This window comes from Gadus macrocephalus, chromosome 3 (assembly GCF_031168955.1).
Source record: "Gadus macrocephalus chromosome 3, ASM3116895v1".
Taxonomy (NCBI): Eukaryota; Metazoa; Chordata; class Actinopteri; order Gadiformes; family Gadidae; genus Gadus; species Gadus macrocephalus.
The window spans coordinates 14,749,125-14,772,057 of NC_082384.1; the positions used below are offsets into that span (position 1 = coordinate 14,749,125).

At 45.0% G+C, this 22,933-nt stretch overlaps 1 protein-coding gene and 1 long non-coding RNA gene across 7 annotated transcripts; one reads left to right on the forward strand and one right to left on the reverse strand.

Moving 5' to 3' along the window:
• Positions 1-1,194: 1,194 nt before the first annotated feature.
• uso1 (USO1 vesicle transport factor) lies at positions 1,195-22,490 on the forward strand. 6 transcript variants are annotated; one of them, XM_060047532.1, is made up of 27 exons: positions 1,195-1,448; positions 2,286-2,372; positions 2,548-2,612; positions 3,162-3,238; positions 3,456-3,467; positions 3,700-3,741; positions 4,738-4,838; positions 5,254-5,356; positions 5,722-5,777; positions 5,941-6,061; positions 6,330-6,508; positions 6,976-7,116; positions 7,358-7,446; positions 7,779-7,933; positions 8,438-8,643; positions 9,371-9,391; positions 11,556-11,666; positions 11,948-12,066; positions 12,483-12,664; positions 13,122-13,243; positions 13,516-13,654; positions 14,059-14,225; positions 17,823-17,888; positions 18,622-18,720; positions 18,917-19,021; positions 19,419-19,634; positions 21,464-22,490. In XM_060047532.1, exons 1-27 carry the CDS (start codon positions 1,383-1,385, stop codon positions 21,542-21,544), a joined length of 2,928 nt encoding a protein of 975 aa, XP_059903515.1. In that variant the 5' UTR covers positions 1,195-1,382; the 3' UTR covers positions 21,545-22,490. The 6 variants fall into 6 exon arrangements, with proteins under 6 accessions (XP_059903515.1, XP_059903517.1, XP_059903518.1 ...); XM_060047534.1 differs by lacking the exon at positions 9,371-9,391; XM_060047535.1 differs by lacking the exon at positions 3,700-3,741.
• Positions 10,777-11,547, reverse strand: LOC132454280 (uncharacterized). The gene is made up of 2 exons (XR_009524904.1): positions 11,216-11,547; positions 10,777-11,114 (listed from the first exon to the last, which is right to left on the reverse strand). It is a non-coding gene; the product is annotated as an uncharacterized LOC132454280 (long non-coding RNA).
• Positions 22,491-22,933: the final 443 nt, after the last annotated feature.

Consider the following 22,933-nt stretch of genomic DNA (forward strand, 5'->3'; position numbering starts at 1 on the left):
ATAAGACAGGAAAGTCCTGTGAAATGTCAGTCCAAAGCACGCCTCTTCTGCTGAAACGTGGTGTCAGGATAGTCCAGTGGATGGGGGGTTGGCTGCCAGCTGATAGGGTTCTATCCCCGAATGTGCTTGGTCTACCTGCAGGTATACCCTCAGCATGATGCATAACCATCCCCATACCTTCTCCATAATTATATAGATATATGAATTAACTAAGTCCTTGTTTAACAGCTTCTGCAGAAATTACTAAATTACAATATTTATTATGTGCATGTTCCTGGTGTTTAGTGGGTTGCCAATGAACCAGTGTGGTCCACAAAAGAAAGGGATACCCAGTGACAGAAATGACTATTGGGTGAATTCCGTTGACCAATCAGAGGATCAGCAGTTATAGACCATACTGAGGTTATTCTGTTGACAGATCAAAGGATCGTCAGTGAAAGACCAATTTGAGGGTATTCTCTCTCCAGGTGCTCTGTCAGTGATGCAGCATGCAGGATATTTGGTCCCAGGCCCACAGACCCGACAAACAGCATTTCTACATGTTTGGTATTCAAGCCAACATTGTTCAAGATGGATGCCTCCTTGAAAGTAAGTACCTGTCTGACACAATGTCAATATTCACAACCTATAACTTCTCATTTAAAATTGTATTAAGTATAGAACACTTCATATCTCTAATGGATGATTATGTTTTATGATTTGATGCATTATAAGATACTTGTGAAAATGCCCTTATCTGAACTGCATGAATGTCTGCACGTAGGCCAAAGTCAATTGATGGTTTGTTTCATATCAGATCACTGTATAAAGTCCCTCAATGATTTTAATTGCCATGTTATGAAATGTACACCACCTGTGTGTGTGTGTGTGTGTGTGTGTGTGTGTGTGTGTGTGTGTGTGTGTGTGTGTGTGTGTGTGTGTGTGTGTGTGTGTGTGTGTGTGTGTGTGCGCGCGTGCGTGTGTGTTGCAAAGCAAAAAAGCTAAATATTGTATCTTCCTAGGTATATGAAATAACTTACACCTCTCAATCAGATTATATATACAATATGAGTATATAATATGTAATGTGAAATGTAATCGGATGTTATTTTGCATTCTAACTGTAGTTTACGCAGGTAAAACGCCCACAGAAAGCATCCACATGGCCCTTTAAATAACAGAAAAGCAATTGTCCTCTGATCAGCCACGTCGCGCCACGTCAGCGCGCACGCGCAATGCCCTGACATTCGTGGAGTTCCGGAGTCAGTGCAAAGGGTTGTGTACTGTTTAGAAAAACAACACTGAATGGCTTTTTAACCTGTCACCCAACAACAGCAGGGACTGGATAGTTGTTAACTACAAGAACAGAAACACACGTAGAACCCCAATAGGACGATTAAGCGATGAACTTCTTCAGAGGAGTAATGGGTGGGCAACCAGCCGGGCCACAGCCGTCTGGAGCAGAGACGGTAGGGAATCTGGACACCATTAAGCTAGCGGACGGGCACATTTTGAAACATGAAATGGCCAATATCACAACGATCCTCGCATCTGTTGTGCTCAAATGTTGGAGGTTTAATTTGACGCTTCTTGGATACCCCAGGCCCTATCATGCAACCTGCCTCACCTGAGCTAACGGCTAGTTAGCTTACGTAGCCAATGTGTCAAAGATGATGATGCCATCACTCTTGGGAAAAAGTAGTTTGGATCGCATTGTTTGAATTGTATGAATATTGGATAGGACTCGCATAATGGTACATTATAGTTACGTTAGTAGTTACAATTTAACATTGGTGGTTGATTTCTTGGTAGAACCTGTTTTAATATGTGATGAGGTGGTTAAAGAGTCAGATGTCACATTAAGCCAAACCAGATTGTTGTGGCCGTCAGTGCGAACATCATGGCTGCTTCAAATATTAAGTAGTATGTTTATTTGATTCATTTGATTTTATTTGAGCAATTTCTTATTATCTTGGTCAGTGTGAGCAATGCCTGTTATAGCATTTTCTGACAGCTTCATTGCTCTGGGCGGAGCTGTCGGTTCTGCTGCTGGTTGAATCACGTGGAACCTAAATGGTAACAAATTATACACATGTATGCTATTGATAGTGCTGACAACTACCAGCAGACAGAAATTGTAAGGTTGGACTTAATCCATCACTTCAATAGATTTCTCTTGTTCAATATCACTTTGATTCCTTTGCCCAAGTTACTTAACATGGTTTTCCTTTTTGTATTGTGAATGTAGAGCAAATGTATCCAAGGTAAATAAACCTTTAAATTTTTTTGTTTGTTCTTGTTAACAGATCCAGAAGTTGTGTGACCGGGTGGCATCGTCTACCCTGCTAGAAGATCGGCGAGATGCTGTCCGTGCTCTCAAGTCCCTCTCCAAGGTCCAAGCCTGGCTTCCCCTTCAATGCATACTCAGTACTCAAGCCATTCATTCCCTGTTCTGTCACTTAATATCAATCCATGTGTTCTTCCATGTGTGTTCATGTCACTCTCTCTGACAGTGTCTTTGTGGCACAACATTGAACTTGTTTTGGATTTATGTTTTATTTTGTGTAGAAATATCGCCTCGAAGTCGGGACACAGGCCATGAATCACCTGCTCCAGATCTTGCAGACAGACAGGTAAACCGTTGTTACATTGTGTATTCAGATATACCCCAGTATGATACTTTTCCCTCACCATATTTTTATTTTGTGGAAAGTAGTATTTTCTTACCTAAATATTATGTCAAAGATAAATTTGATAGTAGGAAAGCATGTTATCGATATAAAATACAATAGACAAATATGGTGAGGGACAGGCGAGTATGCACACACACACAAACTATGTTTAGAGCTTGCCTAAAGAAAAAACACTATGTAAATGCAATCTAATATTATTAAGTGTGATATGCGGCCTTCACCTTGGTGTATTCAGCATTGATCTGTTTGGGGGCGGCAGTAGCTGAGGAGGTACAGCCATTGACCTGTCCCCGGAAGGTTGCCAAGCTGAATGTTGAGCTGTCCCTGAGGAAGATACCTAACCCTAACGGCTCCAACGAGCTGACGCTGTGGGAATGGGTCTATGAATGGTTCTAAGTCTTTTTGGATAAAAGCGTCTGCTAAATGACCTAAATGTAAATGTGCTGTACATGGCGGTCTAATATAATCCACTGTATCCTGTTACTATAGGTCAGACTCTGAAATCATCGGCTATGCTTTAGACACGCTCTTCAACATCATCTGCAACGACGAGGAGGAAGAGCAAGGTAAGGCCCACTCACAAATGTTATGCGGATGTTGTTGTTTCAACACCGCAATTATTGCATATTTTTAATGATGTAGTTATTCTTTGCCTATTTTCTATTGACTTTAACCTTTATGGCTTTAGATAAATGTCTCTCGGTTGATGAAGAGCAGGTTGTTGTTGATTTCTATAAAGATTATCTGGTCTCTTTCTTTCTCTTCCATGTTTAAATCCCACAGATGAATCGGAAGGTAAATTCCAGTTTTTTTGCATGGCCACACCCACTCATCCCTCTTCCATCCCTTGAACTCTAGCAGCACGTTCAGATATTTATTCAGTTATAATTAGTGTAATTGAACTCGCTGATCCACAAACATGCAGCGGGGTTCATGGTTTCTGCAACAAACTCTCCAAGCTTTCAAGTGGAGCCCATGCTAGTTTTTGGCTTGACACTTCCTCTTGCCCCCCTGTATACCCTTCCAGATGCGGCCTCTATGGGGAAGCAAAAGGCTGTGGCAGTGCCTGGTCAGTACTATAGTAGAGCTACTATCCACTGGAAAAAATAGTGGTACCCAAAATAAGCACTACCAGAACTAACCTCACAAGATGGCTTTGCAGTGAAAATGTTGTCCCTTGCTTAACGGTGTTGGCCACAATTCTTCACTAATACCACTTTACTTGAGCCTCTTTCGTGTGCTTACACGAGTAATACCCCCAGTCGTATCTGGTTTGCGGTGAAAAGTATGCAGATTTTGTTTTCTGTGTCATGTTGTGTGTCTGCGTCTGTGTTTTTGTGTGTGGGGTCTTTTGTATCTTCTGTCCATTTCATTTTTCATGGTAATGTGGGGGGTTAATTCTAGCAAATGTATTCAATTTAACAAATATTCGATTTTTTTGCCCCTTACTTTACTGAAAGTTCTTCTGAAATGGCATTTAGAGCATATTATTCTTTCTTGATATGACACATTTCCGAGGGAAATTTCTTAGTGGTTCAGGACAAAATTTAGGAGGAGGAATCTGATATGTTTGAGCAAAAATGACCAAACAATGCCAGCCAGCTGTGTTGGCATGATGCAGTCTTTGTATGAGGTAGGGTGAGAATATAATATGGTATTGTTCAGAATAGACTTTCAGGTGTTAGATATCAGCTGTAGATTAATTTAAACTTGGAAGGAAATTGCATTAATATGCAGATACATATTTTTTTACTGTTTTTTAATTATATGCACGATTATCCATGTTGAAATTGGCTAACAAGGTGAAAGCACGTTTTAATTTCCCGCTCCACAAATTCGTAAACACGTGCCACCTCTTTTCAGTAACGCAATAAACCCCAGCTAGTGTCTTCCAGCCCTTCCTCACCCTCAGCCTCCCCCACACTCTCCCCCTTGTGTGTCCTATAGTCCTCCCCCCAACCCTAGTTCACGGTTGCAACACTAAGCCACGGTTGTACCTGGTGTTCCCCTGAGGTTATCTGCACAAGAGGCTTTAACAAACGGATCTCGTTTCCCCCTCTCTCAGACGAGAACCCACAGAAGCAGGTGGATGACCTTGGAGTCCAGTTCACAGATAAATTAATCCAGGAACCTGAAAACGTCACCCTGTTGCTGACGATGTTGGAGGTGAGTGTGTCGCTTCTACTCTAAATGAACTTTCTTAGCATTATTAGTTTACTTATTATTAGTCTACATACATCACTTTAATTTGAAGTGAATACGGTGTCATTATGCACACACACACACTCCCTCTGAAACTATCTAAAGCAATTTCGCTGTCTTGAAGAGTGGCACATTGTTAAAGCATTTTTCGTGAATATTATTATTTCAGTTTCGTCTTTAGTGCACCAACATCAGACATATATTCCTGATATAATGTTGTTACTGGGGGAAGTGTTTGTTTCCTGTGTGGTTTCCTGCATGGGTTTTCGTTTGTATCCTGTGTGGTTTTCTACCTGTGGTTTTATTCAGTACATCACATCCACACTGTGTGAGTGAACACAATATATATATATGTGTGTGTGTGTGTCTGCTGTTCTAGGAGTTTGACTTTCATGTGCGGTGGCCCGGTGTGAAGCTGTTGACCATCCTTCTGAAGAACCAGTGTGTCCAGCTGCAGGCCATCATCCTGGTCAGCCCAATGGGTGAGTCCTGGTGCTGCCCCATTACTTACTAAACCCCGCGCCACCGACCCAACACTGTACTCAACCTCTTGAGTGAAAGGATCAGCTGCTCTTGGGCGCTCAGGGTGTGTGGTCGGGTCCGACAGACACACTAGCATGGTCTTTTGGGACCCGAGGGGAAAAAGCTTCAGAACCCCTGCTACCACTTGCTTGGGTTTAATATCCTATGGGAGGGGTCTTGAAATGTCTGAAGGGAATATTCTCTCAATTCAACCGTTTCTCCCTTTGTAGAAGATAAGTAAATGACCATGTCGCAAATGTTATATTATTTTGTTTGTTGATTTGTTGCCAAATGTGTAAATAGTCCCGTTAAACTCAACCCACAGGTGTCTCTCGGCTGATGGACCTTCTTGCAGACTCAAGAGAAGTTATCCGCAATGATGTGAGTTTTTCCTTAAAGTACCATAGCGCTTTGAGTGATAAGTCATTTTGATTGCTAAAAAAAGTAGGAAGGGTTTGTGATCGTGTCACCCAACACGTATTCCTGCTCACACTTCCAGTCCGGTGCAATTAACAACTCTGTGTTTGTCGACTGTTCGAACCAGGGCTTGCTGTTGCTCCAGCAGCTGACAAAAAACAACGCTGCCATCCAGAAGATTGTGGCCTTTGAGAACGCCTTTGAGCGACTCTTGGACATCATCACAGAGGAGGGGAGCAGCGATGGAGGTACTGGGCTCTAGACTGTTCCCGTGGAAACGTCTAGTTTCAGAAAAACAGTAATACAATGATGTACATTTATGTATGGGAGTTAGATTCCCAATGTCTGCCTACTACATGTAGTGACTGCTAAAATAATGGATACCCACTGTTTGTATAATGTGTTTTAGAGTTTTGGTCTGCTGCCGAATGTTATCGTGTAAAGCCCCTACGATACGTGCTGTATGTATGCGATATACCACACTCAACCTTGAAGTGTGTGCTTGATGACTCTCAGGCATCGTGGTGGAGGACTGTCTGATCCTGCTGCTGAACCTCCTCAGAAACAACAGCTCCAACCAGAACTTCTTCAAGGAGGGTTCCTACATCCAGAGGATGAAGCCCTGGTTCGAGGTGGGGGACGATAACTCTGGCTGGTCCGCCCAGAAGGTCACCAACCTACACCTTATGCTTCAGGTAACTGCCCCAATAGCCAGCCTGACCAATGGGTTTCAGTGGTCAGCCGAAGGGTAATACATTGGAACGTGTGAAGGAAAAATGTGCTATACTTTAGCAATATTTATTGCCCTCTCTTGCCAGCATCTATTTTCATGCGATATTGGTTCATTATATGGAAATACATGGACTGGCTGAAATTGTAATCATTTTTTAAGATCATATAAAAAATGTAATGGCTAGTTGGACCGACTCCAAGTCAAAAGGTTTGAGGTTCGATCACCAATATACTTTGATTTACTTCAAATAAAAGTGTCTCCTAAATGATGTAAAATAACTGTATTAGTCATTGATCATCAAATGTGTGTGTGTGTGTGTGTGTGTGTGTGTGTGTGTGTGTGTGTGTGTGTGTGTGTGTGTGTGTGTGTGTGTGTGTGTGTGTGTGTGTGTGTGTGTGTGTGTGTGTGTGTGTGTGTGTGTCCTTCCAGTTGGTGCGAGTGATGGTGTCCCCAACCAACTCCCCGGGGGCCACGGCCAGCTGCCAGAAGTCCATGTTCCAGTGCGGCCTGCTGCAGCAGCTCTGCACCATCCTCATGGCCACCGGAGTCCCTGCAGACATCCTCACTGAGGTAGCCCCCTGGAAGCCCACCTGGACAGAATAACGCAGTGTGACACCCGGTCATAGGGAGGATGGGGACAGGGCCCGCGCAGATGGTGCCAACCGATTCTCTGCTAAGAAAGGCCGAGATGACCCCAAAGTCTGCTACTTCTAGTAGCAGCTCTGCCACAGATCTCACAGAACATACAAAAGCCAAAGTAAACCACCCAAACTGAAATCCTGGCTCACTGTGTTCTTCTTCTTTGCTTCAGACCATCAACACTGTGTCGGAAGTCATCCGTGGATCCCAGGTCAACCAGGACTTCTTTGCCTCCGTTAACGCCCCCTCGAACCCACCAAGGTGAGCAAGACTTGCTACTTTGTTTTCCCTTTTGTGTCCTCAGGTTTTTCGTGAAGGGTGCTCCACATTAATGTTATGATTACAAGTTCGGCTTGATTATAAAGCACACATAAATGCAACAGTGGATCGATCAAGGTGTGGTCAATCAACCGGACAGAGATGCACTAACGGATCAGTGTCGATCGTTAAAAAATAGCACACATAATCAGAGACGGAAAACACAATTTCAGACACCCGTATCATATCGAACCGACAAATTACAAGTCAAATAAATAGCGTCATCTAATGCCAGAGGATGACCTTATGCCCTGTCTTTCCCCGCGCCCCCCCAGGCCAGCCATCGTGGTGCTGCTGATGTCCATGGTGAACGAGCGCCAGCCCTTCGTGCTGCGCTGCGCCGTGCTCTACTGCTTCCAGTGCTTCCTCTACAGGAACCAGAAGGGCCAGGGGGAGATCGTGGCCACCCTGCTGCCCTCCACCATCGATGGTCAGTTCCTCTGCCAGCCGGGCCTTCCATGTAGTCATCCTATGGGAAGTATAACAGGAAGGCTGGGTCAGATGTACAAATATTGTAGCGTGTTGTCATGGGGATTTTTATTATTGAAGTGGCTTTGTCACATTTGCCTTCTGCCTTCAAAAAAACACTGTTGAACATTTGGTTCTCTGGGGAATTTCTTGAGGAAATGGCCAGAGTTTTTGTGGTGAGCAGGATAGTCTAGTGGTAGATGTGTTGGATGTCCTTCTTCCCATTGATGGATATAAAATGGCACTTATTTTATTTGTTGCAGAATTTAATGCTATCGACGCCTGTAACGCATGTAGAAATAGCAAATACCACGTTGAGAAACCGTCTCTTTAAGATGTTGTGACGACGAACATAATGACACGAAGAAGGAAAAAGTAACTTAGTCAATGAGTCCTCACCGTCTAAACCTTCTGTGTCTCCCTTCCTCCCCCCCACCCACCCCACCCCCCAACCCATGACCTCCAGCCAACTCCATCTCGGCGGGCCAGCTGCTGTGCGGGGGGCTGTTCTCGGCCGACTCGCTGTCCAACTGGTGTGCGGCGGTGGCCCTGGCCCACGCCCTGCAGGACAACCTCACCCAGAAGGAGCAGCTGCTGCGGGTGCAGCTGGCCACCAGCCTGGGGAAGCCCCCGGTGTCCCTGCTGCAGCAGTGCACCAACATCCTCTCCCAGGTAGGAGGGGCGAGGGGGGAGGTGGGGAGAGGGGGGGGGGGGGGAGAGACAGGGGTAGGGAGAGCAAGGGGGGGGAGGGATTACATTGAGCCAATGGGGTTAATGTAGATCCTTAATTCTTAATTAAAAGATGGAAGAAAAGATGTGCAGTAGCGTTTATGGTTTGTATGCAGGTTTTACTAACAACGTCTATAAATACGATTAATCTCTAAATCAAATTGTTTTTTTATTAAAGGTGACATATCATAGCATCAGGTGTGAGTGTGATCAGCCGTTACAAGCCGTTTTGATAATCTGTCTCTTCTGAAATCACAAGTGGGCGTGCCCACCTAGATTGAGCTGCGCTTAAGAAAAAAGTAAAAATTACCAGCTCAAATAAAGTTGGAAAAAATCCACAAGCTTGGAGTAAAGTGGTGACTGATCCAAAATGGCCACCTCCCAGCACGAGCCTTTAGGTTGAGTTGCTCAAAATGTTTACACACTAAGGAAGAGGAACTACCAGCCTACCCAGTTGGACTGTAGAAAACGTTGCTCATCTATCCGTCATACATCTAGGTGGACACGCCCACTTGTGAGGCAGATTTCCAAAACAGCTTGTAACGGCTAATCACACTCACACCTGGTGGTATAATATGTCACCTTAAAATATTTGACTGCATTAAAGTTAGAACGCAAATGTATTGTGAAATGTTAGAATCACAATATCAATACGACTGTGATTTTGCAGGGTGATAAAGTCAACCGAAGGGTGAGTAGTAACAGTGTGCAGTTTGGCTTGGCATCAGTCGCGGGCCTGGGAGAGGAGTGCGGGTTTCCTGTGTGTTTACTCATGATCGTATTTCTCTGTGTTTGGGGAGCTGCCTTCCTGGTTGTTGTACGTCCTTTCCTTAACCTGCGAGTGTGACCCGGTTCTTCTCGAGATTCACATTTGCATCGTGCACACTGACATGGAAAAACATTTGCTTTTGGGTTAGGCGTCTTGCACGAGAAGGCCTAGAGATAGGGTCGTGACCATTGGGGATCGAACCCAGTACCTTTTTTGGCTGGGGGTCACAACATCCCCAGCTGCCACGCCATCCTGCACCCTAATAGTAATTCTACCATTTATAATTAACAAAATGTCTCAGAGCTCTTTGATAGTCATCTTGTTCTGTGCTTGATTTGGCGTCAGGCTGAAATAAAATGTCCAAAACATAGACGTTTTAAATAGTAGATATCCCTCCCTACGGGGGAAGGTTCCATTAGAGAGCTGATCAAATACATTCAGTACAGTTTATTGGTTATATCTATTGATCAGGGAGCAAAATTATGAGCGGTGTGTTTGGAACTGCGAACAGGCTGAAGAGCCGTGTCGATTCCCTATAACAACAGTTCCCTCCATAGTAGTCTTCACTGTTCTGTTCTGTGTTTGGTAATAATATATTTCATAAACTCATACAATTTCATAAAGTAGTGAACTGTGTTAAAGATAATCTCATTAATATCTGTGGTTACTTCCCATGTTTTAGTTTTGTTTTCTTATTTCTTATTTGTTTGCGTTGCATCAAACTTGGAGACCAAATCTGAGAAGGTGATTTTCTGACTTTCTCTCGTCCAATCCGCTGGCTAGTCTTCACCGCTCGCACCAGCTACTCTCCTGCATTTCTTTTTAAGAAATGAACTTCCTAAAGCATGTTCACACTTTATATTTTGTATTATATATTTATCTGAAACAAAATATTGTATTTATCAATTCATGATAGTTTACAAATCAGTTATTGGTGTGATCTAAGATTTAATGAGAGGCACCAGCCTCGTTAAACTCTGAAACCTCTCCCCCCCCCTGTGGCTAGTAGTCCTCTTTAAGATGCATGCAAATATTATTTAGCAGCGATTTATTTACAGAGCTTATTTCTTCATCCTTCAATTAAAGTAAAATGCTGTATGCTTTGCATGTTGTAAACCTCCTGAGGCTCAACCTTTTTAAGATCTTCCATTCAACTAGAAGATAATAAACTTGAGAAAAACGCCATGCATAACTCAGTATAACCTATATCTTGCATACTAGTTCTCAAACATATTTCTATTGTTCTCATTTCGGATAATACTTTGGACCCTTTTCTCTTTTGTTTCGGGTTTTTAAATGTAGGCACGCATGCCCAGGTATACCTAACCTTGCTTTGGTTTAACATGTTTGTGTCCTGGTTTTTCTTCTTTAATTTGTGATAACCTCATTAACTACTACTACTACTAATGGTGGGCAGTTATTGAGGTCCTGCTGTTTGATGTCCTGGCATGGGGAGGGGTTGGTACTGTCAGAAACACAATATCTTCATCGATCATGTTTCAGTTTTGTACATTTTCTCTAGGATGCCAGAGAGATGCCACTTATTGTTAAAACCTGGTTAGATGCCAACACCATACAACACGACTAACAGCTCCTGCCTATGGTTTAAATGCCGCACAGTTGTCGCCTCATTCATCCACACCTCCTGACCCTGATGAAAATTTAATTTGACACATCATCAAGCTGTACAACTTCCCCCGGGAACGCAATTACAACCAATGACGAAAAGATCAATTGACGTTTAACAATTTGGCCTACAAAATGAATGTCTGTGTTCATGATGTGTTCACTCCTCATTCATCTCACCCCGTGATCACTTTGCCGATCAGAGACCAAACAACCCCCCAGAAGCTTCCAATGGAGAACCAGGGTTTCTCCATGGAAACACTGCATCTTGAACAAACTACTCCTGTGCCCAAGTGTCCCTGTGGCCCTGTCCCCATGTGTGCTTTGTTCGGAGGGAGGCTACTTGGGAGGGAGGCTGATCAACAGGACCGTGACTGTATGCTGCATCCCTTGTATTAAATTGTCCTATTTAATGACCTTTCCTATCCCCCCCCCTCCCTCCCACCACCACCACCCCCAGGGCAGCAAGGTGCAGACCAGGGTGGGTCTGCTCATGCTGCTGTGCACGTGGATCAGCAACTGCCCCATCGCCGTCACGCACTTCCTCCACAACCAGGAGAACGTGCCCTTCGTATCCTTGCCAACCATGCTACCTCTTGTGTCGGTTCATTTTATTGCACCCTTCGAACACAAAGAAAATTGTGTGAGGGCGTGACACGGCAAGGTATATAATTGTAAAGAAATTCAAATAAAAAGTAAAAAAAAATAATGTTGCGTGAGAGCAAAGCACGACGCCAAGCCAGGTGTGCCTCTCTTCTGGGTACCTCCCCCATAAGTTCCAACAAGGCAGCGCTGTTGCGTGCGTGTTTTCCGTTCCCTTGTTGCGCCCCTTAACCCCGTCGCCCCGTGCAGCTGACGGGCCAGATCTCTGAGAACCTGGGTGAGGACGAGCGGCTGGTGCAGGGCCTGTGTGCGCTGCTGCTGGGCATCTGCATCTACCACAACGACAACTCTCTGGAGAACTACACCAAGTAAGAGGCTCCGGCCGGGGCCCCGGGGCCCCTCAAGCTGATGTCGCTCGTGTTATGCTGATGATTTTACTTTTATTCTACCGGAGACGACAGCGGTTTGATCGAGGGCGGAGTGTTTTAGCATCAGATATGCAGTTTAACATTCTGCCGATCTCTAGTTCGTATGACAAAGCAAGTGATGATAAATAATTACAAACAAAAGTAGTGAACGTTGTCTATGGATTAAAATACAACGCTTATACGTAATTATGTATACGTGTGCTCACACGTGTAAACAAAATACACACTGTTGTATGGCTGAATCGACCAATCAAATCACGTTCTCCATGTTCATCAATGTTGAATACCACCTGCCTGACCCTGACCTTTTTGCTGACCTCCTGACTTTCTTTCCCTCTCCCCCTCTATCTGTGAAGAGAGAAGCTGAAGCAGCTGATCGAGAAGCGCATCGGGAAGGAGAACTTTGTGGAGAAGCTGAGCTTCATCACCAAGCACGAGCTGTACTCGCGTGCCGCCCAAAAGCCCCAGCCCGTCTTCCCCTCCCCGGAGCAGATGCTGTTCGACCACGAGTTCACCAAGCTGGTCAAGGACCTGGAGGGTGAGAGCCCCACGCCTGGCCCTGACTCACACAGGGGGATATAAATGTTGTTGCTGAGGTTAATAGTCTACCTGTAGGCGTCCTTGAGCGAGCCGCCTAAACCCTACCTTCTCCTTGATGACGTCGGCCTGAATTCGATTAGATCATCGCTTTCGATGACTAAATATCAAAATAAATAGCCATTCATTCCTGGTTCAAAAGGGTATTTGAGGATAGCCCCTTGAGAAGATTCATCTAATTTTGTTATCGTCGTAATTTTTTGGTCTTCCTATTCATGTCTCTTTTTGGAGTCTTTTTTGGATATCAATCGCTTTTAAACTCTCTGCTGTAAACCACTGGTTAAAGGCCACTTCCTACCCACCCTTGACTTGTACTTGACAATTCGTACTTGTTAAATGATGCTGGGCTATTCATTTCTTTCACGGAGCCATCAAACTGTTTGTCCTCCTCCGTGCAGGCGTAATCACCAAGGCGGTCCACAAGTCCAGTGAGGAGGAGAAGAAGGAGGAGGAGACGAAGAAGACAATAGAGCAACACGACAGCATCGTGACGCAGTACAAGGAACTCATCAGAGAACAGGTACCAAGCTATGAACAGTTGAACCTCTGGGGCCTGATTCACCATCTATCCATCCCTGCAGCCGAGGTGGCCGTCTTGTGATTACGACCAAATCTATTCCAGTGCGTTGGGACACAACCCAGATAGAAATTGATGATCATTTCAAAACCTAGTTTCAAAATAATTCCTTTGAAGAGGACGAAGCAGCACTGGGAGTTAGAACACAAAGGTGACATACATTTCCTGTGTGTTTTTAGATGCAGTACATTGTGCATGCCTCTCTCCCCTCCCAGGATTCCCAGCTGCAGGAGCTCAGGGAGCAGGTGTCGTCGATGTCCTCCCAGAAGGAGCTGATGCAGAGCTCGCTAGCACAGCAGCTATCCCAGATCCAGCAGCACAAGGATCAGTACAACCTCCTCAAGCTCAAGCTAGGTATCGTCACTGCCTGATTCCTAATCTATCTGTCAGACTTGGTATTCTGCATAACAACCGGCAATCATTAGGGAGTTCACGTCCAGATGATTCATAATTAACCCGCATGTTGCGTTTTTTAAGAGGTCGATGTAATCATAGCATCGTGTGATATCCAATAACAGATACTTTAACCCCGATCTTACAAAAGCGCATTGTAAATCGAATTTATTATTGTTATTGTGGGGGGCAGTATTTGTCAGGTGTTTGACTCTTAATTTCCTCACTAGATCTCCTTATTTCCCTCAGCTTGTTTTATATTTGGTTCTAGAAGCGTCTGCTAAAATGACGCGGGAGTGAATACATGGTGAGTAAAGAATGGACTAAACCCCCTCCACCTGTGTGCCCCACGCTGCATGCTCCAGGGAAGGACAGCCAGGGCCAGGGGGGCAGCCAGGCGGACGGCGCCCAGGTCAACGGGCTCCAGACGGAGGAGCTGGGCCAGCTCCGCGAGGAGGTGGAGGAGCTCCGCAGGCAGCAGGCCACGCTGCACTCACAGCTGGGGGAGAAGGAGACGCTCATCAGCACCCTGGTAGGCACGCCGTCTGCACGGAGGAACCGGGCACCTCCATGGTAGACAAACATGGGGTGACCATACCGGTTTCAACCTTACTACCGATCCGTGACACCGCACCAATGGGAACTTAATGGAGAGACGAGGTTCCTCAAACCTGGGCCAAGCCAAAGGGAGACAGTTATTTAGCTCTGCAGTCAAACCCCCTGCTGTGTAGCAGTGTGGTACTTTCCTTCTGAATGTATATTTCGAAGGGGACTTCAAACATGCTGATGCAGGCCTGTGTGTGTGTGTGTGTGTGTGTGTGTGTGTGTAAGCGATGGTACCTGAGGGGTGTTCCACGAACGGAGGTTTAACAAACACTGAGTTAACGCTGAACTCTAGGTTGATTGACCCTGTGCCGACCAACCCAGAGTTTTCGGTTCCACAGCAGCGGTTATGCATTAGTTCAATCAACTCGGGGTTGGTTAACACAGGGTTGTGCGCGTCCACGCCAAACCTAAAAAGACGTGATGTATGGATCATGGAAACCCTGATCGATATGGCGAAACGGGCCGCTTATTTCAATGAAATGGAACTCCAGGTTCTCCTGGAGAGCTATGACGAGGAGAAGGACATTATCACAAGAAAAGGGAACGCTAAAGCCTCTGCAACCCGGAGAACCAAAGCCTGGCAGCGGATCGCTGACCGCGTAAATGCGTTAGTTACACGTCAAAAGCATGATCCTTAATATTTGAGCCATGAATATATAAATATCCCAGTTAAGCATTCTTAAAGATCCTACCACGTAACCCCTTTCTTCTAAAAAAATATGTACTCCGATTGCTTCCAAGCGGTCAGAGGATCAAGTATAAAAATGAAGTATAAAAAACACACAAACTGGTAAGCTTTTCCCACCATCGTATTGGTATAAATTTTAACAAGCCATTTTTTTAAGCCAATCGTGAAAAGGCCGACAGTCAGCAGACTGGATCTGGCCCTCAAATTGTCTTGACCCCGGTGGAGGAGCTGTTAATAAACATAAATTCAGGGCGCCCTGGCATGGAGGGGGTACCTGGAGGTACCTACCACCTCAGAAAGTCAGGGGCCATACCCCACTGGTTGAATGTAGGTTTTTGTGTTTTCTTGTATTTTCGATTTTTTTTGCCTTCGAAGTAACACATGCAAACCGTGTGCTTGCCACAGCGCATACTATTCCAAATGTTTCTTTTTTTGGTAACTGGGTAGAAAACCAAAAAGTGACAATTCATCAACTTCACAGATCAAGATGGATCAGTGCTTGTAATGAAGCCGCCGGCTACGATCGAACATTCTCCAGTGGATGCAAGTCCGTTAGGACTATTTTATACTTTATGTTGTTAATGCCTCTCGGCATTGTACTCAGACAATATTGCTCTTTGTATGATAGGAGGCTGATACAAATCTTGGATGGGTCATTTGAAACGACTGAGATGTGCTCAGCATCTCCAACATAATAGCCTAGATAAAACTACCATTTGAAAAAAACGGAGGGCTACGCAAATAGTCTGGAGTGAACTGAGGCCAGGTCCTCGATTGGTAGTGTTGGCTATGCAAGGCTATTTAAATATATTAAAGATTATCTCTCCACTCCAGCAAAAAGTCATCCGATATGCCAAGATGTCAAGCCGTGGTCTTATCAATCGCTCCCGGTGGATTGCACGTATAATTTGCGCTCCGATATCAGCAGTTCTCTCATCAAAAGGGCATACCATTGTGAACACATGAAATCTGCTGTGAACGCCGGTTGAAATACCCAAAACCGGGTTATGTTTCAAACTTAACCTGCGCAAAACCTGGTCCGACCAGGTTTGATTCAGAGCATATGTTTCTATAGCAACTAACATACCGTGATCAAGGCCGGATTAACCATTAGGGCAACTGGGCACTTGCCCAGGGCCCGTGACATCAAAGGGGCCCTTGACAACGTTTTTTGTTTTTTTTTCCAAAGTGCAAACATACATCTACAGACACCACATAACACGACAAAACCCAGATACGTGCGACAGACATGTAACATATACCAAAACATAAAGAATTATACGGGGACAAGGACAGATTACGAGAGGGTTTGGGGAGGTGTTTGTGAGAGGGAGAGAGTGAGTGGGTGTGTGTGTGTGTGTGTTGTAAGGTCCATTTGTTTAAATAAAATAATAAGGATATATAGTAGTGAAGTAATCAACATCAAATGTTGAATTGATACAATAAACATGATCTTGACTTTGAAATGACATGAAAGTGTAGCCAATGGTTTATTTTTACTAAAAACACACTAATTGCCTGCTTCATGGCTGGTGATAATTTCACATTTTTGCATTTTTAAAATGTTCTATGGTTTTAAGTTAAGGCCTACCTAGCTGTTTGCTGTCAAGACAATTGAAACATTCAATAAGTACTCATCAAGCCACCAAGTTCTGATGATAGCGACTTTACGATTGTTTGGCGGCGGCGGGGGGGGGGGGGGGGGCCTTGAGCCTTGTTGCCCAGGGCACAGAAAATTGTTAATCCGGCCCTGACCGTGATCCTTTTGGAACGGAAAACCTAGGGTTACCGCAAACCCTGGGTTAACTTGCCCGGTTATGTGATAAAACCGGCTTTGTGGAATACCCCACTGATGCAGGCCTGTGTGTGTGTATGTGTGTGCGTAAGTGATGGTACCTGATGCAGGCCTGTGTGTTTGTTATCGATGGTACCTGATGCAGGCCTGTGTGCTTGTTATCGATGGTACGGTGCAGGCCTGTGTGTTTGTTAGCGATGGTACCTGATGCAGGCCTGTGTTTTTGTTATCAATGGTACCTGATGCAGGCCTGTGTGTTGGTTATCGATAGTACCTGATGCAGGCCTGTGTGTTTGTTATCGATGGTACCTGATGCAGGCCTGTGTGTTTGTTAGCGATGGTACCTGATGCAGGCCTGTGTTTTTGTTATCGATGGTACCTGATGCAGGCCTGTGTGTTTGTTATCGATGGTACCTGATGCAGGCCTGTGTGTTTGTTATCGATGGTACCTGATGCAGGCCTGTGTGTTTGTTATCGATGGTACCTGATGCAGGCCTGTGTGTTTGTTATCGATGGTACCTGATGCAGGCCTTTGTGTTTGTTATCGATGGTACGGTGCAGGCCTGTGTGTTTGTTAGCGATGGTACCTGATGCAGGCCTGTGTGTTTGTTATCGATAGTACCTGATGCAGGCCTGTGTGTTTGTTATCGATGGTACCTGATGCAGGCCTGTGTGTTTGTTAGCGATGGTACCTGATGCAGGCCTGTGTTTTTGTTATCGATGGTACCTGATGCAGGCCTGTGTGTTTGTTATCGATGGTACCTGATGCAGGCCTGTGTGTTTGTTATCGATAGTACTTGATACAGGCCTGTGTGTTTGTTATCGATGGTACCTGATGCAGGCCTTTGTGTTTGTTATCGATGGTACCTGATGCAGGCCTGTGTGTTTGTTATCGATGGTACCTGATGCAGGCCTGTGTGTTTGTTATCGATGGTACCTGATGCAGGACTGTGTGTTTGTTTTCGATGGTACCTGATGCAGGCCTGTGTGTTTGTTAGCAATGGTACCTGAGTGTCTGTCCTTCCTCCTTGTTTGTGTAGCGGTCGGGGTCGTCGCAGGAAGCAGGAGACGCCACAGGAGGGCCAGTCCACACTGACATGACCCAGGTACATTGATTTGTTCACTCTCCACAGAGCTTATTTCTTTATTCAGACATTTGGCCCATGCTTTTATCTGAAGTGACTCACAAGGTAGTCACATAAACAATAAAAGCTTAGGATTTACTAAAGCAGAACAAAATATGTGCAAAAAGTGCTGCTTGAACACGTTTCTAATCAACCACTAGACGGAGTAGTAAACATCTTCACTAGTAAAACAATGTTTTATTAGTGGTAGTAAAGTGTAATAGAAGAAGCTGAAAATGTAGAAGGGCTTTGCAACAAAGGGTGTTCAACTAGAGCTCAATACATCAGTGTATGATTTTGATCCCGGATGGGTTTAAACTTTTCGCCTACATTAACTTTTTCAAAGGCCTTTGTCTTACATCCATTGTACATTAAGTACAAGTAAATTATGTGGAGATGGAGAAAATTTGTTATGTCATTATAAATTGCTTCACCTGACACATTAGTTGAAAATGAGTCACCATGTGACGGAGAATAAATGTATTCAACTCAGATAATTTTATTTATCTGACTTTAATGATCACTTTTTATATAGGAACATCATTTGCATGATCTATGGTTGCAATGCATTAAGACGTGTGTGTGTGTGTGTGTGTGTGTGTGTGTGTGTGTGTGTGTGTGTGTGTGTGTGTGTGTGTGTGTGTGTGTGTGTGTGTGTGTGTGTGTGTGTGTGTGTGTGTGTGTGTGTGTGTGTGTGTGTGTGTGTGTCCACCAGGAGCTGGAGGCTCTGAGGAGTCAGATCCAGTCCCAGCAGGCTGAGATCAGCCAGCTGCAGACAGAGAGGACAGAGCTGCTGAGGAGAGCAGAGGCCAAGGTAACCGATAACATCCCAATTATCCATGACAATGATGTTAACAGCAAAGATCCTATTTCAAATTGAGAAAGTGAGACTATTAAGCACAACTAGGCTATAGTAAATAATAACCTATAATATAACAACTAGCGGATCTCATCTTGAACTTGAGGTGGCAGTAAAGGACCTGCTTGGTGTGTCTGTGTCTCCTCCCCAGAGCTCAGAGGCCGGTGTGGCTGGAGGAAGCTCAGACGACTCAGCCCTGCTGGCAGACCTGGAGGGTAGACTGGCCGCCCAGACCTCAGAGACAGACAGACTCAAGGTATGGACACCTCTACCATCCATCTTCACAGCCACCACATACTTCCATTAACCAGGTATAACCACCTAGTTAATGGCCCCTATACTGCCTCTGTCTGCGGTTCTGTGCACCGTTCTGACCACGCAACAATATCATTGAGTGGTGACCTGTTATCCGTCCAGTGTTCATGTGTGCTAATGCTGGGTCACACTGTTCTGTTATCATGGAAGATATCTGCACCATTGGTGTCTGGATTTAGTTCAGAGATTTTTAACATGTTGTGATTCTGTTTCTACTCCCTCCTTGCTGACCTGAACCCTTTCCAACACTATCTCTTTCTCCCTCTTTCTTTCTTCCTTCTCTCCGTCTTATTTTTGCTCTCTCTCTCTCTCTCCCTCCCTCTCCCTCCCTCTCCCAGGCGGAGGTCCAGGGCTTGACGGAGGGCCGGGCAGGGATGGAGCAGCAGCTGGCCTCGGCCACCAGCACGGTGGCCATCCTGCAGGCGGAGAAGGCCAAGCTGCAGGGGGAGCTGCAGGAGTCCAAGAAGGAGCAGGACGACCTGCTCATGCTGCTGGCCGACCAGGACCAGAAGATCCACAGCCTCAAGCAGAAGCTCAAGGATCTGGGGGAGGCGGTACGCAGCACACACCCCCACCACATTCAACACGTCAGGGCGTCCCCTGGTTTACCCACCGGCAGTGGCGCTGATCGGACGATAGAACGCTACCCTCAAGGGGGAGTTCACACGACGTCTTTCACGTCACGCAGGTTTTGAAGCTGCCCTGTTGCTGCTTTTTCATCAGCATATTATATTGCTTAAGAAGTTGCAAGATGGCGGGCTTGAACCTGATTTATGGAACTTCCACCTATAAGGTGTCACATGTGGTGTTTGTGTGTCCACCCAGATGTACATAGCAACACTACCAAGGGGACACCGGCTTGTAGGCAGATTTTTCCATCATACTCCTGGGTGGACACGCCCATCTTTGACGATGAAATCAGCTTGAAATTACTAACGTCACACCTGGTCTTAAAATAGAGACCCTTGTTTGGTCTGCCATAGACTCACAAACACGTCTTGTTCTGTAATCGCTTGCCCACTTCCTTCCACACGATCATGTTATGTCTAAATTATAGACATAACATGACCCCCCCCCCAACCATGTTGGCCTTGTCACTATCGGCCGCCGCCAGCCACATAGTCACAAAACAACACATCGAACATGGCCTTACTATTCAACCATCCTACCAACCTCTTTCTGGTTTAAAAAAACAAGGGTCCACATAGTCTTGTATAGTCATCCTTGAGAGAAGATGCATACCTGCTACTCTAGGAAGTGCTTCTTCTTTAATTATGCATTAAGATCATTTGGATTGAATCATATCACTAATGTAGAAACAGTGAGCAGTTTAGAGTCCAGCACAGATAGAGACCAACAGTCAGGAGACATGAAACCTCTGAACGAGCTATGCTGCTGTGTTTCTGTTGGTTTCACCTTCAACTGGATTTAATGATGTCACGCCAACATGAGCACTGATTGGCTGAGGGCACTCCACTCTGGATAATCAGGGGTTAGTCCCCAGCGGGCCGCCTCCATGCCTACTGCAGTCCGCTGGGAGTCGCTGTTCTGTTGTTCTCAGTAGCAGCACACACAAGCACACACACACACGCTGTCTCCATGCTGGACCTTTGGTCTCGCCTCTTTAGCATGTCACGCAGCTTTTCTCAAACAGATTCAAGCCCAGCCTCAGTGCTTGACCCGCAACCTCTGAGCCCCACTTAGACATGTTAATATACCTGAAATATAAAGAACGTTTACTGACTGGCTTAAATAGTTGGCAAAAAATGAAGTGGGTTTCAGTTTGCCATCACTGATTATGAGCGTTATGATTTCTTGGCTGGAAATTCTGTGGTCGGATGGGTCAATTAGTATTAGTCGCAAATTTAAACAAGCGTGAACAAACTTCAAGCGTGAGTTTAAATAATCAATGGCTTGATTAACTTGAGCTATCACATATTATAACGACTGAAGGCCCCCGACCAACCGTTTGAGAAACGCTGATCTGATGCAACATACGTTAACAAAAAGGTGTGGCAGGATTGTAAAGTGGTCATGGTATTTAACATGGCATTAACTTGACATTTCAAGTGGGCGCGTCCACCTAGATGTATGACGAGATGTATGCTAAATCCACTGGGTAGGCTGGTTGACTGATTTATCAGTACATACATCTATGTGGAGACTCCCCCTTGTGATGTCAGAAGAGGCAGATTTTTAAAATGAATTGTAACGGCTATTCACACTGGTGGTCCTAACAAAACATTGGCTTCATACCAATAGAAAATGGAAACTGTAGTTGTGGGTAGTTGCTATCAGACTGGTGCTGTGTGATGGCTGATGGACGGTCTCCTCACCTAGCAGCCTTGTTCGCCCTAGTTAGACCGCCTCCCTCTCTCCACAGGTGGACGACGACGACGACCTCCGGGACCAGACGGACGATGACTACGATGAGGAAGAGGATGATGAAGAGAAGGACGACTAAAGAGAGAGAGAGAGAGAGAGAGAGAAAGACAGACTGACGGACGGAGGAAGAGAGAAAGAGAGAGTGATGGTGAACCAGAGGGGCTGGAAGGCCCATACTCTAACCAACGTAGTGGAAAGCCTAGGACTAAAACTGAAGCAGTTGTTGCTCTTGCCAGATGCCATGCTAACTTCATCCTTTGTCGTCGTCCCCCCCCCCCCGACAATAACCAAACCCCACCCCCTGGCATAGTCTTTTTAATTGTTTGTATATTTTTATCTTCTCAATGGCTGTGGCTCCATTAGGATTTGGTTTCCAGCCTCAATTCATTTCGACATGATTGTTTTCCCCGCCCCAAGTGCGTTCATCTCTGCTACCATCCCCAACGAGTATATGACTTCTCGGTGCTTCGCATGTAGTTCAGCATCTCTTGTGTTTTTATACCATAGTATTTCATAACCCAGCTGGCCACTACACTGCAGTGCAACACCCAGCTGATGAAATAGAGTGAGAGGGTTGTGCTCATGAAATCACAAAATGGCACCTATCCTGACCTTTTTCGTTACCGTAACCGGTTCGGCCCGTTCTGTTATCTGCCAACACATACATTAGACACACGCAATGTGTACATCGTTCATCGTTCATCGTGCTAGTCATAGTGCTGACTACTAAGGTTTACAACCCACTGCCTCTACTGGTTTGGACCTGATCAGTTAAGAGCCTGTACTAAAGTTTGATGTAAAGTACATTCAACATCGACAAATTCCCATGCACCTGGTTCAAGTTCAATCTCCCCTCAACATGCTTCTATGCTAACACGCTGCAATACACTGAACACCACGATGTACACACAAAAACGGATATTTTTGCAACTTTTTTGTCCAATGCTGGCGTTCAGCTTCTGTATGATATTGTGTAACTTATCGATTTATGAGCCACGTTGAAATAAATAATCTATGAATATGTACACATGGCGGAATAATTGTGAGTTTTCCCTGTTTGTATATTTAGGTTTAGAGTACCTAAAAGTTAAGACACTGTGTTAATGTTAGCTCATTCTCGGCTGTTCCCAGAGAAAACCTTGAAGTTATTAAAGTAAGTATACTTTGATTAAAAATCTAACATTTTCTTACCACAACGCTGCACATTGTATTAATGGGCAGCTGAAACTCGTTTCCAATAAAACTGTGATTTGTGATATAGTGTTTAACAACCATTTTACCCTATGTTATTGATTGTCAGGTGACTAGTGTGATTGATAAAGGACTCCAATGTGACAACGTATGCCTTCAGAGAACAAGGAGAAGCACCCATGTGGACCATTTTACTCCTTTAGATTGCTTCACTAGAGATTTGGATGGGGGAGGATTGTATAGTATTTGACTAAAGAGCAGGTCATTTCCCCAGTTT